We start from the raw sequence: 17,854 nt of genomic DNA, 5'->3' as shown, positions 1-17,854 counted from the left end.
AAAAAAAAAAAGGGTCGCTCTTGAAAAAGTTTGAAAACCACTGCCCTATACCCACGACGCCATATGACAAATGCCTGTTCTGTATGAAGACCATGCGCACACTAGGAACAAGCACCCTAGACCCTGGAGTGGAGCCTAGGTCCAAGTCATAAGATCTAACAAATGTTTGCGGTGAGGACCAGCCTGCCGCATTACAGATGTCAGAGTGAAACTCGTGATAATAAAGCCTTAAAGGCAGCCATACTCCTTGTAGAATGGACCGGGACAGCCAAAGGTGAAGGCTGTCCAGCCGCTTAATAAGCAAGTGAGATAGCCTCAACTACTCACTTGCTCACTATCTGTTTAGATGCAGGGCAACCTAACTTAGGTAACCCGAAGCAAACAAATAATTGCTCTTATATATATATAATATACAGGGCAGCTTTGTGGACATAAGCATCGAAAGCCCAAAAAGGGGCATAACAGATTACGTTTTTTCCTGATCTGAGGTGGAGGACAGAGGGCCTGCAGCACAAATGACCCGCAAAATTTAGAAGGGACCTAGGAATACAACCTGGCAAGGGGTGAAGAAAGACTATCACCATACCAGGTGCAAATCCAAGTATGTGCAGGCCTCAGCCTCACGTACCATGGAGAAGACGAAATAAGGATCTCTCCTCAGAGATAACCCAGCAAAGAAACATTCATTGCAGAAATCAAGTACTGTACCATAGGGCAGATAGCAAGATTCAGAAGGCGTTCTCCGCACCAGGCAGAGAACAGTTTCCATTCCAATGCATATTCAGTCTTCTCGTGGAGGGAGCTCTAGACTGGAGTATGCTCTCCACGACCTCAGTCGAGAGACCTGAACCTATGAGCTGGGCCCCCTCAGAGGCCAAGCCCACAGTATCCATAACTCCGGATGAGAGTAACTCCCAGGAGCAAAGATATCGAGAAATGCATACAGGTGTAGCCTCAACCACACCTAATACGTTGCATCTAGTTCAATCAAAGCTGGATGCGTCAGGGAGAACCACATAGGGCAATACATTGTATAAAACGATGCGAAAGGTAGACTTGAGTCTTGACCGAAATTCTCCCAAAGGAGCTCCACCACCTCGGGGTGAAGTCTCCATTCCCCGGGCCTCAGCCCCTGCCTCAACAGGATATCTGCTCTGATATACGAGACCATCAGTGTGTTGTCCGGAGGACAAGCACATGGTGGCCTCTCAGGTCTGGCAGGAAGTATTTGAGAGCTTGAAATACCACCATCATTTCCAGCCGATTTATGTACCAAGAACGTTGATGGTTCTGCCAAAGACCTTTCGCCAAGCGGCCACTCATGACCGCCCCCCATCCCGTGAGGGCGGCATCCGTCGAAAGCATTACGTGTCGACAAGAAGCCCCCAGCACTGGGCCCTGGGCGAGGAACCAAGGTTTCTTCCACATGACCAAGGCATGAAGGCATCGCCGCGTGGCCTTGATCGTGTGAAATGGATTTCTCCTCAGAGAAACCCCTTGGTCCTGAGCCACCACTGCAGAGGTCTCATGTACAGAACACCAAAAGTAATTACGTTGGAAGCAGCTGCCATGAGCCCCAACAGTCCCTGAAACTGTTTCACAGTGAGTGACTGGCCTAGTTTTAACCCCTTTACGGCTGTGAGAATCGCAGAAATACGTGCAGGCGACAGACGTGCTTGTATTAATGTCGAATCCCATAAAACACCCAGAAAAGGGGTCCTCTGAGCTGGGAGGAGCACGCTTTTCTTGGCATTGAGCCACAACCCCAACCTCTGTGAGACAGAACGACATCTAGATGCCGAACTGTCATCTGCTCGGACTGAGCTAAAATCAACCAATCGTCGAGATAATTTAATACGCGAATGCCCTGGAGTCTCAGAGGAGCCAGAGCTGCATCCACGCATTTTGTAAAGGTGCGGGGTGATAAACCTAGGCTGAAGGGAAGAACCCGATACTGGTATGCTTCGCCCCCGAAAGAAAACCTCAGGAACTTCCTGTGATGAGGATGGATAGATACATGGAAGTACACGCTCCTTCAAGTCTATTGTGACAAACCAGTCCTCGGACTGAATCTGTGACATATTAGCGTAAGCATACTTTGATCTTGAGATTCTAAAACCTTTTGTTTGACGCAGGTCTAGAATAGGATGCAACCCCTCATCCTCTTTCGGAACAATGAAGTAACAGCTGTAAAACCCTGGCTGTCTGCTGGGAGGAGGAACCCCTTCTATAGCTCCTTTTGCAGAAGTGTCAGTACTTCCTGCTCTATAATCAGAGCCTGCTCGGGGTCCACCACTGTGGGGAGGACCCCTAGAAATCTGGGAGGATGAGAACCGAACTGAATTCTGAAACTCTTTTCTATAGTGTGCAGGACCCACTGAGAAATATGTGGCAGTAGTTTCCACGCTGCCAGAAATTCTACTAGGGGAACCAGTCTCTCGAGACTGGCCTCTGGATTTGGTTGAACAGTCACTTTGGTGCCCTGAAATGGCGAACTGGCAGGGAACAACCAAACTGACCGTTCTACTCCCCTCGGAGGAGGATCGTATGGGGACGCTGACACCTCGGTGCCCTGAACGGAGAACCGGCAGGGAACAACCGAACGGGCAGCGCTGCGACCCTCCTCAGAGAGTCGTACCCCAGAGGGCGCCGAGGAGAAACGATTTCTCAAAACTGTCCCTACCCCGGAGGGGACTGCCCTCAGAAACCTGCAGCCTCTGTGTCAGGGCTTCTTCTTCCAGCGATTTTAGAGAAAAACAGTCCTCAAATCTTGCATATCTCTAACTGGCTAGACTGCGACCGCCACCCAGGTCCCCTTCGATTGTGGATGAGCCCAAATGGCAACGCTCTGTTTTGCTGCATTTTATTTATGCTGCGAGGAGCTTTAGTTGGCTGAGACTGCTCCCACCCAGCAGTCTCAGGAACATTAGATCGGTGAGGAAGAAACCTCTGGAACGCCGCTGACGAGTTTATTTTTCTTTGTTTTTTTGAAAGCGGAGCGCCCAGAAGAACAGACATATTTTATCTTAATTTTTCTTTACATCAGAAAAACTATATATATACATATATATATATATAAATATATATCACTCCGTGGCCACCAGCAGGAAACAACCGAACTGGCAGCACTGCGACCCTCCACAGAGAGTCGCCGAGGAGAAACGATTTCTCGAAACCGTCCCTCCCCGGTATAGTTTATCTGTTGCGCGAAGCAATTCTCGAATAGCGTCAGTGCTGTTATATCCTCACATTCATCCATGTCCTTATATACTTTACCCACCAGTTCTGCCTAATAATATTTATCTATTATTTATGATGGCTGGTGGGTAACGTCGGGGTTATGATGACGCCGACCCAGGAGAGAGATAGCTCGTAAGCGTCTCTTTAACCCGAGGCACTGTCATACCGTGATACTTAATACCCATAACATTACTATAGTAGAAGTTTAGGGATAGAATTTCACATAAATAGAAAACCGGTTTATTCCACGATCTCGACACCTCAGTGTCGACGACGAGGAGGCTGAGATATAGAGTTTTCCTTATATTTTCACTCTCATATATGTTCGGCTGGCCAGTAATATTTAACTTAGCAACAGCACTAGATAAAACCTCCTTTTATAAGCTCCTCTTCATTCAACAGAGTTATGAGCTGGCTTATTTATTTATTTATTGAAAACTCATAAACATCTGCCTTATTTATTTTTAAAACAACAAACACTAATACCAATTCCTCGGAACTGGAAATCACAGCATGAGTGCCTCATCCCGGGGAGGAGAAACCGCAGAGCGTGCTTCTCCCCGAGATAAAGCACTGGATCTAACAGGTGAAGGCAGAGATAGGGCTGGGTCCGTCTCAAACCCCGCCGTTAGAACCATTTGTGATCCCCAAGATGCGCGTCGATGCCGTGCCTCGGCAGCAGCGGGACCCGCGCCTCGGTGAGAGCACACCTATCCGTCCTCCTCGAAGAACGGCCGGCGGGAGCGGAGCGTCCTCTCAGACAGCTTCTCGCAATGCTCACAGTCAGCCCCCTCGAGAACTGACTGTTGGCATGGTCCACTCGCAAATAAGCAACACAAAGCTGAAGTGTGTGTCCCCACCCGTGATATAACGTGGGCAGGGAACAACATAACGCTTGCTTGCTCTCTTTTGCCATAATATATAGGCATATTGCAACTTTGACAGACAACAATAAATATGACAAGGACAGAATACACAGATCGCTTGCTGAAGGCACAGAAGCTGTCGCGGTCTGTCTCAGGGGTGCTTTATAGTTTCCTGGTCAATGATGTCACCCGCCTATGACGTCTCGTCTTTCCATTGGACTGATTACACATGAGCTTCACGACGCAATCACGCAGGACGTTCCTGCAGCGCTTGATGCAGCGCGAGTTCCCTTGAAAGGGAACTAATTTAATTCAGTTGAGTGATGTATTGGTTATGCATATTTAAAATAATCTGCTATATGTCAGATTAAATCTATTACATATCACTGTATTATATTTCTTGTTCACAGATATTTGGACCCAAGAACAACGGAACATATCCACAGCTCCAATTCTGTGTGGTTCTTTGATTATGCTATTTGTTTCTCTGCCAAGTGTCCTGAACTTTTTCTAGAATATTTCACAGAGTGAAATACTTTTTACAAAGAATGTTCATTGTTTTACACACATTTAATCTCTTTCTAAATGAATGTGACACTGATGCCACATTGCTACAAGCTGCGTTTCTCAACACCTTTGCAAATCACACTCTCAAGATCATCTTAAATTTGTACGTTGGAGTAATATCTTTTTTCCCAAATCAACATGTAGATTTCTTGTTATTAAGTAGAACTTAAGAGCTGTCTGGTTCAAAGGGTAGTTTTCTTTTCACATTAAAGTGTGGGATAGAATCATTAGGAAGAACAGAAACAATGTCTACTGTTTGACAATATTCTATGTTACTCTGAGGTGGTTCAACAGATTTTTGACATGTACTGATAAATAAATCTCTTCAACAAATGATCATTTAAACCTATTTTATTTTCCCCACCAGTGCTTAATACATGTGCCAAACAGACAATAGAAATAAACTGCAAAGCAATCTCAAAGGTCTTTGTCTCTTCAATAATGAGTCAATGAGATGAAGTAAACTTATCGTTTGAATGTCCTGTCTTTGATAAGTTGAAGTGATGATGAAGATGAAATGAGTTACAAATCCACAAGGCTACTTGAGTGGTTGCAATGGTTGGAACCATATTTTTTTTTGGTTCCACAAATCCACAAGGCTAGTGGTTGCAGTGGTTGCAAACCATATTACAATGGTTGTAATCCTATAATCCACAATGTGAGAAAAGATCGCGGTCAACAGCATTCAGTGAAGCGTTGTCCTCAGCGCCAAGTTACTGGCCATGTGCAAAGCCATGTGTTGTAGTCTCATTGCCAGCATGGACTGCACTTGAATTCACTGCCTCTTGTATCCAATCAGTGCTCACAAAAGAACATGTGGAAATTAAATGTCCTTTCTAGAAAGAAAGCAAATAGCTAACATCAATGATCTTATGAAACAAACACAACGTCAAATATATAAATCAATCCATACTCACAGTTGAGCAGAAACTCAAAGAGTTCTCAACAAAGGACTTTAGAGGAGCAAGAAGGTAGCATGAATTCAGCGATTAGATTTCCCTCTACCAAACGAACTGATGTACTCTATGATAGCTGAGTTCATATGTCCGGTTACTTCCAGGCAATAGCGCCCTCAAGCTGCTCCTTTTGTTACTGCATGTGACCCAAATACATCACACAAGGGCATCAGAGTAGCTAAAATACAATAATACAAAAAGTAATGTTTTGTCCGTTACAATAGTGTACAACTAAGTCTGAAATAAAGACACAAATAAACAAATGGCCACAGTATACATATACATTTTTCCACAGTATATTTTACAACTATTTACACTATATATTCACATGGTTCCACAAATATACAACAAGCAAACTCACATAACATTAAAATCACCAAAGAAATAAACAATGTGGGAACGCTTTAGAATGCTGTTCCATCATTAATGAATAACTACACAGGAACAAATGAGTAACGCATCATTAACTCTCTAGTAACTACTATTACCTAAGAAGAAACTCTGACTAATGAATTAGAAACTAATGGCGCTCAGTCGAATGAGGTAGTTCACTATTAGCTAATCAGCAACTACTATTTTTTCATACCTTCCTGGTGGTTACCTACTAGTAATGACTCAAGTATTACCAAATCCTTCTGAAGGAATTACTAATTATTTGGAAAAGTATTCTAAAGTGAAAAAACAAAAAAGATAAGTCTCTAGTAATGGCTGAAGTCATTGTAAGCTATTAAGGGGTTTTGAAAGGTTGTGGATCGTAATTGCTTCATAATTGCACCAGGCCAATCTCTGCGGCCCTCCCATTCTATCACATTGCAAGCTGTGGAGCTTCTGGGTGGGTTTCATGGGTGACCCAGCGTCTCATTCAGGCATCCGGTGGAAGATACGTTGTCAATTGCTGCATTAGAGGGTGGGCTAGAGTCCTCCAGGGATGAAGATTTGGCACCCTGTGTTGTGTGTTGCACCCTTTAGGGACCGTAGCGTCGTTTGAATCTGAAGCATTTAATGGAGAGAGAGCATGATTGCGTACAGAAAGGCCTTAAAATCTGCTAGATCTGCTTATATTTCAACCCTCTTAGAAGAAAACAAACACAACCCTAGGAATTTTTTTGAAACAGTGGTTAAATTAGCGAGAAATAAAGCTTCAACCCCAGATGTTTCTAAACAGCACAGTAATGACTTTAAGAACTTCTTTACTTTCAAGATTGATAATAGTATAGAGAAAATTAGAACTATGCAACCGTCTACTACAGTATCGCATCAGGCTGTGCATTGTCTCCCTGAGGAAAAATTCCTTTTATGCATTCCTACAGGAGAGGAAGAATTGTCTAAACTCGTTAAATCATATAAATCAATAACATGTATGTTAGACCCTATACCGACTAAGCTACTGAAAGAGATGCTTCCAGAGGTCATAGATCCTCTTCTTAATATCATTAATTCATCTTTGACATTAGGATACGTACCAAAAACCTTTAAGCTGCCTATTAATAAACCACTTGTTAAAAAAATGCAACTTGATCCTACAGAATTAGTCGATTACAGGCCGATCACGAATCTACATTTTCTGTCAAAGGCAGTATCCTCACAACTATGTTCCTTTTAGAAAGAAATGATATCTGCGAGGATTTCCAGTCAGGATTTAGACCATACAATAGTACAGAGACAGCTCTCAATAGTGTAACTACTGGGCTATTGAATCATTCGTTCGTTTGGTCTGAATTAACAAATTCGGACTCTGTGTTTTCTAAGCAAATCTCTTCCAAACACATTCTCTGCAAAGCTCACTAAAGCTTTTAACCTCCTGACTCCCAAATACAAATCATGCTTAGGCTCCAGCTAGTCTGCAACAAATGGTCTTTCGCGACACTTTATGGCACCCTGGAGTATTACCAGAACCTAAAATCAACATTCTCTTGCGAGCTCCGCAAGCCTTTCTATGTGACATTACACATACGCCACACACACACACACACACACACACACACACACACACACACACACACACACACACACACACACACAAACATCCTTTGTGTGTAACTTAGGATAGGAATATCCTTTTAATATATGTAACTCAGACTTGTATCTGGCCTTCCTGTATGCATGTTTGATTAGTGTTGTTTTGATCATATAGTTATGATCTTCTAGTGTTTGGCTCTGAAAGGTATTTTTGAAGAATGTTTCTCCCAGTGGAATCGCATCCCGTAACCCGATCTCACGGCAGGTCATAAAGCTTATGACCAACAAGCTTCAGCAGCTTCCGACACACACTTGGCTCCAAAACTCTGGAATAGTCTTCCTGATACTGTTCGTTGCTCAGACTCGCTCTCCCAGTTTAAAACTAGATTAAAGGCGCATCTCTTCAGTCAGGCATTCATATAATCCTACAGTTCAAACTACAATCCGGCCTCTAGCTCATAAATGCCAGAGGAGAACTGGCCCCCGACTGAGCCTGGGTTCTCCCAAGGTTTTTTTTTTTTCTCCATTAGGTCACCTGATGGAGTTTTAGGACACCATTAGGTCACTTGATGGAGTTTTTCGGTTCCTTGCCACTGTTGCCTTTGGCTTGCTCAGTTGGGGATATTCTGGGGATATTTAATTTAATTTTATCAATCAATAAATTCCTCTTGAAACAAACTTTGTTGTATTATTTTAATTTAATACTGTGAAGCTGCTTTGATACAATCTGTATTGTGAAAAGCGCTATACAAATAAACTTGACTTGACTTGACACACATACACGAACTTTGAACGTTAAACTTAGAATATAAGCATGTCATATTTCATATACTCCTGTGTGTTTCCCAGTTTATATTCACTTCGTTTATGACGTTTATTTGAAGGAACAAACTTTGAATGTGTATAATTCTGCATATGAATGTAACTTTATGTTTCTTCTACCTTTACCTGCCATTCTTGGTCTCTCTTTAACCGTCTTGTTTTGACTGAACCACTCATACATAGGAGATTACAGTAAAATGTATTGTTCTGTGTATACAATCTTTCTGGGTAAAAATTACGAAATTTTATACCATCAAACTATACAAATAATTTCTCCTGACAAGACAAAGAAGAATTTCTCCCGCTCGAGATACTCTAAGGCGATTGGTCCGCATACGCAAAGTAGGCGTACGTTAAGTCTTTCCATAAGAACACCGACCTAGAGTTCCTCAGTGAGACCTTTTTACGAACCCTCATCTTTCAGTGACAGAAGATCCATGGCTCCATTTTAGGGAGCGTTCTCCGCTTTCTTTTTTCTTTTCTTTAAGTCTTTTCTTTATTTTCGTTTTCGGACTCCTACGTTCAGTGAAGCGAATGTAGCCGGCAACTTCAACTCAAAGAAAAAGACTCTCTTGAAATTCCCGCGACCGCGTTCAGCTCCTCTTCCTTAAGGAAGCACGCCCGAGCACTTCGTCTGAGGGAATTTCTGGTTCCATGGCTCTTTAGGGAGCTCTCATCTCCGTTTTTCTTTCCTTTACTAAGTTTTATTTTCATATTCGCCTCTCCCTCCACAAGGGAGATGAACTCTGAATTATTTCTTTGGTAACTTCACGTTCGGTGAACCTTTAAATCTTCACGCGACCGCGCTCGCCCGGAAGACACGAGAGAACTAGCTCCAAGAAAATGACACACGCGCCTTCTTTCCTCAAGCAAATACGAAGAGAACCATACGCAAGTATTGATTTGATTTGATTGATGTGATTCCTTGTTGTCTCTCTCAAAAGGTTACATATATGAGTTTTGCCAGATTTTGCTTTCACTTTCTCTTGCTCACCCTTTCATCCTCTCTCTCTCATCTGTTATCCGTTTGGTCTTGTAATGTTTTCGTCCGTTTGTTTCTGTTGTAAATACATGTATTTACTCTGTGTATACTCGTAGTTCGATGTAGTATTAGTCCAATTATTAAAATTCCATATATCCTTGATTGTCTCTGTCTTAAATGCTCATGACACGAAGTCAATGAACTGTTGATCCAAGCTACATGCTTTATCTTGTTACTTTTCAGTAACCTAAATTTTATAAGGACAGGAGAGTTGTTTCAATGGCCAGAAAACAGCTTTCTTTGAATTATAAGAAGTGATAACTTTATTGAGAAGTTGATAAGTTAATCTTACGGCTGGTTGCTGGACAAAACAACTGTTTGATAATTACATTAATTTCCATTAAGGGTTATCTCATATAAATCGATCTGAGATAAGACTATTGATATATGAATGAGGAATTATAATTCGTTGTAATTGATTATCCATATACAATCGATCTATTTTCAACTTCGATAAATTTTATGTAACTGTAAATATGCAATATTAATCATATTCATGATTAATTATTAAAATTCCCTATAGAACATTTGAGCTAATGTTAACGTACTACCCAGTGCGGTTACAATAGTTACAAATGATGCCCCCATCGTCCGATTGTGGTTGTATTAGTGTTACTCTATCTTAGTGCTACATTTGACACTATCGACCACAACATTCTTTTAAATAGACTCAAAAATGATGTTGGCATTAGTGGAATTGCACTAGCAATTTTTTTTAAAGGTGGTAGTGGTAGAAGAAAGCTGGTGATCATTCCTCCGCGAGGGATCCGAGGGATTCTCTGCAAAAACATTAAGGTCTGTCTCCTCTGGAGGGAAAGCAATATTCTATATTGTGCCACTCCAGGAGTCATTAGACACCTCTCCTCTGGCTCCTGACTCGCCTCACTTTTCAAAAATGCCTAAGACGACATGCTATCAATGTAGTGAGGTGATGCCACAGCAAATGTTGGCAGTGCACATAAAAACCTGCATTGGAAAATTGTCCTCCGATGAGCATCAGGTGCAGGGCCGGAGTGGGGCCACTTTTCAGCCCGGGAGTTTCAGGCCCAAGACCGGCCCACTTTTTCCATGGTGGAATTCCAAATTAGCACTTTTTCCAAATTGGATAAATGAAGCAACAGCTCAGCTCTTACTATTGTGTAGTTTGTATTAATACTAGGGCTGGGTAAAAAATATCGATTTCTCGATTTTAATCGATTCTCATTTTTACGAAATGATATCGATTCTTAAATCCCAAGAATCGATTAATCATCCTGTTTTCAGTTGATGAATGAATGGAACATTGTTGCGCGCATCCCATCCAATAAATCGCAATCATCTTTGTGCTGTGTTATTATTAATATGAAACAAAGTCTCAGATTTCAAATTACGTCCATTTTCTTACGAAATTCAAAAACATAATTACCGTTTTGGCGCTGTGGCGTGAGATCGCTCTGGCGCAGCTCAAGAGAAGCAGCAGCGCGGAGCGGACATGACCTTCTCTTCCGCCTAAATAAAACCAGTTACAGTGCGAAATAAACATGAATGAGCATCTGAAAGTGTGTTAAAAGATAGAGTACAACTTATCGAAGTCTGTATCACATAGAATCGCTCAATCAGTGTTTCAACCGTGGAAAGACGTTAGTAAACAATGCCATGTAACGTCACATTTACCTAAACATATCCAGTGACCATAAACTCGTTAGTCACATAGAAAAATTAACTCTAGAGAGGAGCATTTTGTTAAATATATGCACCATATTACATATTCATTATAATTTGTAATGTTCTTCAATATTTAATGCATGTTTGAATAAATCTGGAAAGTTTTTTATGACAGCCACCATTTAAATTTTTATATAATTTTTATAAAATAAATAAAAGTGTATTTTAAGTGTTTGTATACAAACAGTTCATTTTTACCTTCAACATAATAGTAGGCTAATGAAGCCTATAGGCTACAACTGACTCCCATAGTTTACAATAATAGTTAAGAGATTTGTTTTCCTTGAGAAAATTTGCAGTGTATTGTACCTGATATCCAAAATAATCAATATTGAATCGAATCGGAATCGGAATCGAATTGCAAACTTGTGAATCGAAATCGAATCAAATTGTGAAATTTGTGTCAATACCCAGCCCTAATTAATACTATGGTTCAACAAATAATGTAAAGGTTAAATAACAATTCACTTAGACTTTATTTCACGCAATTCTGACTTTATATCTCGCAATTCTGACTTTATATCTCGCAATTCTGAGAAATAAAGTGAGAATTGCGAGATGTAAACCCGCAATTGTGAGATAAAAAGTCGCAATTATCTTTTAAAATGTTTTATTCTGTGGCGGAAACAAGCTTCCATACCTCCTGGCCTCTTCCTCCCATCCATCCTCTCTGACGCGTACCGTTACGGTAGGGCCGGCCCAGCTATCGTTAGGCGGTGCCGCGGTAGCCTACCTGAGAAAAGAGGCTTGTTTGAGATGCGCCTTGCCTCGCCTGAAATGTATGCGAGAGTAGGCGGCTGCAGTGAGGGGAGGAGTGAAAAAAGCGCAGGCAAGCCGGACAGTTCTCTCTTCTCGTAGTGGATCTGACACCGGCGAGATCAAAGATGAATATCACGGGATTCACGCTCGTGCACAGTGTTGCTAATAAACTGGATGGAATTTTTGTTAAATAAACTAACCCTAACCTAACCCTAACCCATATGAAAAAATATATATTATGAACAAGACACCCAAAGCAGCCTACTTATTTAATTCCATTCCAAATACATGTTTATCAATCTTTTTTTTCTATAATACAGACATAGGCTATGTGTGTTTTTTATTTTATTTTTATAAAAATTACATAGAGATCGCACTGTCAGATAGTTTGGGAATATTCACACATAACGTATACACATAAAACATGATATCAGAGTTTTAAAATCAAAAGAGAACAATACATCACGGTTGTTTAAACCAATGAACATTAAGCTGTGTCGTCAGTAAGTCGTTTCCCATCATGCTTTTGATCAGCGCAGTCGATGGAGAGCAACTGCGCTCGACTGCAGAATCCGACATTTGCGGCTTGCGGTCGCGAGAGATTTTTGACATACGTCAGCATGACATCAGAGCAAGGCGGACCGCACTCGGACACATTTCTAACCGGTGTTGTGCCGAATTTCGACCCCCTGCCAAATTATTACCCCCCTCGTTGAAGTCAGTACCTGATTGCCTAATCCTAACCCCACCCCTAATCCTAACCCCTCCCCCACAACTAATCCTAAACCTACCAATACTAGGGGGGTAATAATTTGGCGGGGGTCGAAATTCGGCACAACACCGGCATGCATCTCGCGCTGATCACCGGTGATCGATTCTGCGCAGATTTTGCTCATCTCAAACAAGCCCAATGTTTTGGAAAAGACGGGCTATGGACCCAACCAACTCTATAGGAGGGGAGGGGAGAACTTCCTCACATGGTACAACCCATGCAGAGGCTGCGCGCTGCGGTGTCAGAATGCGGAACGTGTGTAGCCTAATGTAACTAACGTGACAAATGTGGAAAAAAATCCTCAAGCGGCCCACCCTCCCGATTCTCCCGATTCTCCCGATTCCCCACCCCGGGCCTGATCAGGTGAGAACAACTAAAGAAACCTCTTTTTTATGTTGTGTTAGTGGCAATAGATTTTTAGTGTAAGTATTATCTTTAAACCTGCAGACATCCGAAGATGTATGGGTAGTTGAGGACGAGAGTAAGGTAAACTCAACACATTGACCTCCAGTTTCACAGACAAAGCTTTAGCTAGGTCCCAGACTAAATTGAATGTTTGAGATGTTTTAACAGAAAGCAACTTGCACTGATATATCTAAAAATATGTCAGTGCCATTGTTTTTTCTTAAGATGCACATCAGTAATTTTTTTTTATCTAAGGCATGTTTATAAAAGCTACTTAAAGGGATAGTTCACCCAAAAATTTTACTTTTGTCATTTACTCACCCTCATGTTGTTCCAAACTTGTATGAATCTCTTTCTTCTGCTGAACACAAAAGATGATATTTTGAAGAATATGGGAAACCACCCAAGGACCTGTTGACTTCCAAAGTATGGGGGGAAAATACTATGGAAGTCAATGGGGCCCATTAATAGTTTGCTTAAAGACATTTTTAAAACATATCATCTTTTGTGTTCAACAGAAGAAAGAAACTCATTCATGTTTGGAACAACTTGAGAGTGAGTTATTCCAGTATTTTCATTTTTGGGTGAACTATCCCTTTAAATGTCCTATGAACTAAGGCCATATCCTGGCTTAATCTAAGCCCTGTCTGTTAAACCAGGCCCAATAGTATTAAAAGTAAAGTTTTTCAATTTGGGCCAGTGTTCTCAAGTCTGTCATTGTTTGTAATACACTGCTTTTTTTTTATGGGAAATCATTCAGGTGTCTTGTCCAATTTGCAATGGCCATGCAAGTGTCTGTTGAGAGAGGTGATTTGCATTGCGGTGTTTTATATAACATTATATAACATGTCTGTATGCATGCCTGAATTTATTTACCAATGTATTCTTGCATTTGGTTTTTATGTAGTTTGTGTACAGTGACTTCTGCAGCAACTTGCCCTGTGAAGAGACGACTCAAAGCCTGTGAAGAGACGACTCGAAGCCTGTGAAGAGAAGACTCGACGCTGGCGATATGTTTATGCTCTAAATTAATACATGATTAACTAACTGTATTTTTCTATGTACATTTCTGAAATGCACTTTCTGTAAAGCTGCTTTGAAACAATATGTATTGTGAAAAGCGCTATACAAATACATTTGATTTTTAGGTTTTGTAAATTGCCATGTCTTTTCTTTCATTGAAAAAAAAGTTAGGCTGCTAATCAAAATGCATCATACACTAATTTTACATAAGTAACCATATCTTTGATATGGTCCAAAATACACACTCCAGATACACATCAGTTGATTTACATTTAGAAATTTGTAATTGATCTAATATTATGTCCTTCGCAGCCTTGAAGAGGTTCTGACATTCCTTAAAGAGAAGGTTGACACAACAACAGAGTTTAAGTTGTGTGCCGACAGAGAATATCTTCCAGAGAGAGGCATTATTCAATGGAAGATAAAGAAAATGGCATCTCCTGTCAGTCTGCTCAAGGTAGTCTTTATAGGAGAGTCAGGCATTGATACTGGGGCTCTCAGAAAGGAATTTCTGACTGGTGAGTAATTTTTACTTATTTTCTAGATTTTTAATCTGATATAACAAAAAGCAATTAACAAAAAATAATTGCTCTTTGCTTAAGACATGATTTCAGGGATTGAAACCCGGTTATTTGAGGGAGCTGGGAGCCAGGGGAAAAATCCCAAATACTCTTAACTGACCTTGATGATGAGAATTTCAGGTGGCCTTTATCAGAGTTTGTTTATTATGTTAACGCATTGTAAAGATAAACAGGCTTTTGTAGTTTTATAATTGGTCCTTTTGGTTGTCCTTTTAAAAACAGAATAGTTGGAGAAATAAGGGGGCCCTGCTCCTGCATTCCTGAGGGAGTGGTGCTACAACTTTCTCTGTGCAGGAGAAGTTAACTTCAGTTGTCTGAGCAAAGAGGATGTAATGGATCTGGAATCTTCTCTTCTCATCTGTAGGGTAAGTAATCATTTGTTGAGTGTGTGTCAGGTTAATATCATATTTATGATTCTTAACCATCTCTCTTCCACTGTTGAATTTTGCAGGTTGAAGATGCTACAGATACAGAATCCCTATTGATGTTGGCTGATGAAATTGTTAGTTGTGGGTACACTAGTCAGAACAATCATGAACGGAAAGAAAGCATAATTCGGTGAGGTTTTATTTATTTTTTATTTTTTATCATTTGTTTGTGTTTTTTAAAACAGTTTGTCTTTTTTTTTAAAGGGCTATTGTCTTACACTCTACAACAAGACTGATTCAATTTCTGCAGCAGCTTCAGAGTGGCATGCAATTGTATGGCCTGGTGGATCAATTGAGTAAAAACTCTGAATTATGCAAACCACTGTTTGTTCCGGGAAAGATAACAAAAGTATTTAACATATTTTATTGTTTCAATTCCAGTACTATTTTCTTTATTTTTAGAAAGGTAATCACCAATTTTATTTTTTTATAGCCTGATGCAGACTTCATCATGATGAACTGTCAGCCACTATACAGTGAAAAGGGAACGTTGAAAGAAAGAATTGAGAGGAAAGTGACTAACTTCCTTCAAGACTTTCTGCAAGAGCTTGAAGTGACAGGTAATTAGTTTTGCTGTACTTTTCTAGTAGAATGACCTTATGTACTGGTTTCTTTATTTAAACCAAGGTTAGACACTACTTTTATCAAAGCTGTACTGCTTTGTTTGAAGACCTAAAACAAGAACTTTGTTGTTCTGTTTTTCTGTTTGAAGTTGATGTGTCCATTGCTGATGAGGAAGGAGATACAGTTCTGGGTGACACACAACCACTCTCTGTCCAAAAGGTGCTCCAGTGGATGACAGGGCAGTCCCACATTCCTATCCTTCCAGATGAAAAGAGACTGTTTAAAATTGCATGTCATTTTGTCAACGACTTGGAAATCACTCTGTATGTTATCCAGTTGTTAGTGCTTGCACTTGTACAGTAACATTTCCTGTTAAACACATGAGAACATACCAGGAGTTTAAAATAATTATGAGTGATGCTGTTAGATATGGAGGAGGATTCTTCAGAGTTTAAAACATGGTAGTCAGACAGATATCAACACAGCTCATTGTTTATTCTTGTTTAATAACAGCACTTTAGAAAATGTTGCACTTTATCCTGTTTCTGTGGTTAATACAATAATAGGTCTTTGGAGATTTGCATTACTGTTGATTTGCATTACTGTTGATTTGCATTACTGTTGATTTGCATTACTGTTGATTTGCATTACTGTTGATTTGCATTACTGTTGATTTGCATTACTTAAATCAGTACAAATGAGACCTGCTCTATAATGATATACATTAGTGTGCCTTGACCAATGCCATTTAGAAAGGTCTGTAAACTTTTTTTTTTCACTGCTGTTTTCAAATTACAGCTATTGAGAAGTGTTCTGTTTCACTTCACACTTCGACAATTTTTTTTGAACAAATAGAGCTATACTATTGAGAAATTGGATGTACAAGTCTCGACCATCAGAAATACATTCTCCCTCCTACCCCCATACTTCCCAGTTTCAGTAGAAACCCTTCTCTCCAAACCATATTGTAAGCCTTTTCAATGTCCAAAAACACTGCTATCACGATCTCTTTATTTATCAACGCCTTTCTAATATCTGACTCCAAGCAAACTACTGGGTCCATCATTCCTCGTCACCACCTAAATCCACTCTGATTTAGAGATAACTTCTTCTCTTATTCCAAATAATACATTAACCTGTCTGTAATAATTTTTTCCATTATTTTACATACATGGGAGGTAAGTGCTATTGGTCTATAATTTGTAGGAATACTATGATCCTTCCCTGGCTTCCTTATGGGAATAACTATTGCCACTTTCCAGCTCTTAGGTAACACTCCTTCCATCCATATCCTGTTTACAAACTCCAATATTACACTCAATGCCTTTTCACTTAATTTTTTTTTATCATACTATAACTTACTCCATCTTGCCCAGTTGCAGATTATTTCACTCTTTTTAATGCTCTCTTCTAGCCTGGGAAAACCCAGACAACTTCCGGCAAATTCAGATTTGCTCGAGAAGTAGTCTGGCAAAGAGCTCATTCAAGCCCATTTCCATGCCGTCGAAATCACGGCACCAATCAGAAACGTTGAGGCGGGCTTTACACAATGACGATCGCTCTGATTGGTTTTAGGTCTATCCAATTGCGCCCAGAGGTATTTGAGCGACGTCCGTTCAACTTTTAAATGCATTATATTCAAATTGCAAACACATGAGGACAGTCTCCATAAAAGACCCACTGGCAGATGAACGTGATACTACATTTCTCTCCAAAACGGTAGGAAATTAAATTAGATTTAATAGAGGATTTTTTAACTGTGACACGATGATTGACAGGGCAGTTTAAGTGACAGGATGCACGCGACAGATCCGTCCGATAAAGATGACGAAGTAGTATGTCCTAAAGCTTGCCTACTTTTTTGCTACACATTCAAAAGTAAATACCTTTTCTTCACAAAAAGAGTACATACTTTTATGGCGTAGTGTAACTTAGGCAAATTGGGATGCAGCATATGGCTTTACACGATGACGATCGCTCTGATTGGTTTTAGGTCTATCCAACTGCGCCCAGAGGCATTTGAGCGATGCCCGTTGGTGACGCCCCTTTGGAAATGATTTGTCTATGGAGCTTTGCCAGACTATAACTCAGTTACTACTGAGAATAGTCTGGTTTTAACCAGGCTAGCTCTCTTCAATTCAGCCATTTCAAATGGAACATCTAATA

General features: G+C 40.5%; 2 protein-coding genes across 2 annotated transcripts in view; both read left to right on the top strand.

Annotated features, from left to right (window-relative positions):
- The window catches only part of LOC309490458 (scavenger receptor cysteine-rich domain-containing protein DMBT1-like), a 76,163-nt gene extending 71,068 nt beyond the window's left edge, over nucleotides 1–5,095 (top strand). The window contains exon 23 of the mRNA XM_082159644.1: nucleotides 4,517–5,095. The gene's annotated coding sequence lies outside the window, so the exon portion shown is untranslated. The remainder of the gene's footprint in view (nucleotides 1–4,516) is intronic.
- A 7,903-nt stretch (nucleotides 5,096–12,998) lies between these two features.
- On the top strand, nucleotides 12,999–16,302 carry LOC309490524 (uncharacterized protein). Its single transcript, XM_082159743.1, has 8 exons — nucleotides 12,999–13,899; nucleotides 14,000–14,633; nucleotides 14,718–14,816; nucleotides 14,919–15,061; nucleotides 15,148–15,254; nucleotides 15,329–15,473; nucleotides 15,558–15,684; nucleotides 15,837–16,302. Exons 4-8 carry the CDS (start codon nucleotides 15,029–15,031, stop codon nucleotides 16,049–16,051), a joined length of 627 nt encoding a protein of 208 aa, XP_082015869.1. The 5' UTR covers nucleotides 12,999–13,899; nucleotides 14,000–14,633; nucleotides 14,718–14,816; nucleotides 14,919–15,028; the 3' UTR covers nucleotides 16,052–16,302.
- Nucleotides 16,303–17,854: the final 1,552 nt, after the last annotated feature.

Source organism: Leuciscus leuciscus, assembly GCF_965113295.1.
Source record: "Leuciscus leuciscus genome assembly, chromosome: 25".
Taxonomy (NCBI): domain Eukaryota; kingdom Metazoa; phylum Chordata; class Actinopteri; order Cypriniformes; family Leuciscidae; genus Leuciscus; species Leuciscus leuciscus.
Note: the sequence above shows the minus strand (reverse complement) of the source record. Positions and strands in the feature narration are given on the sequence as shown.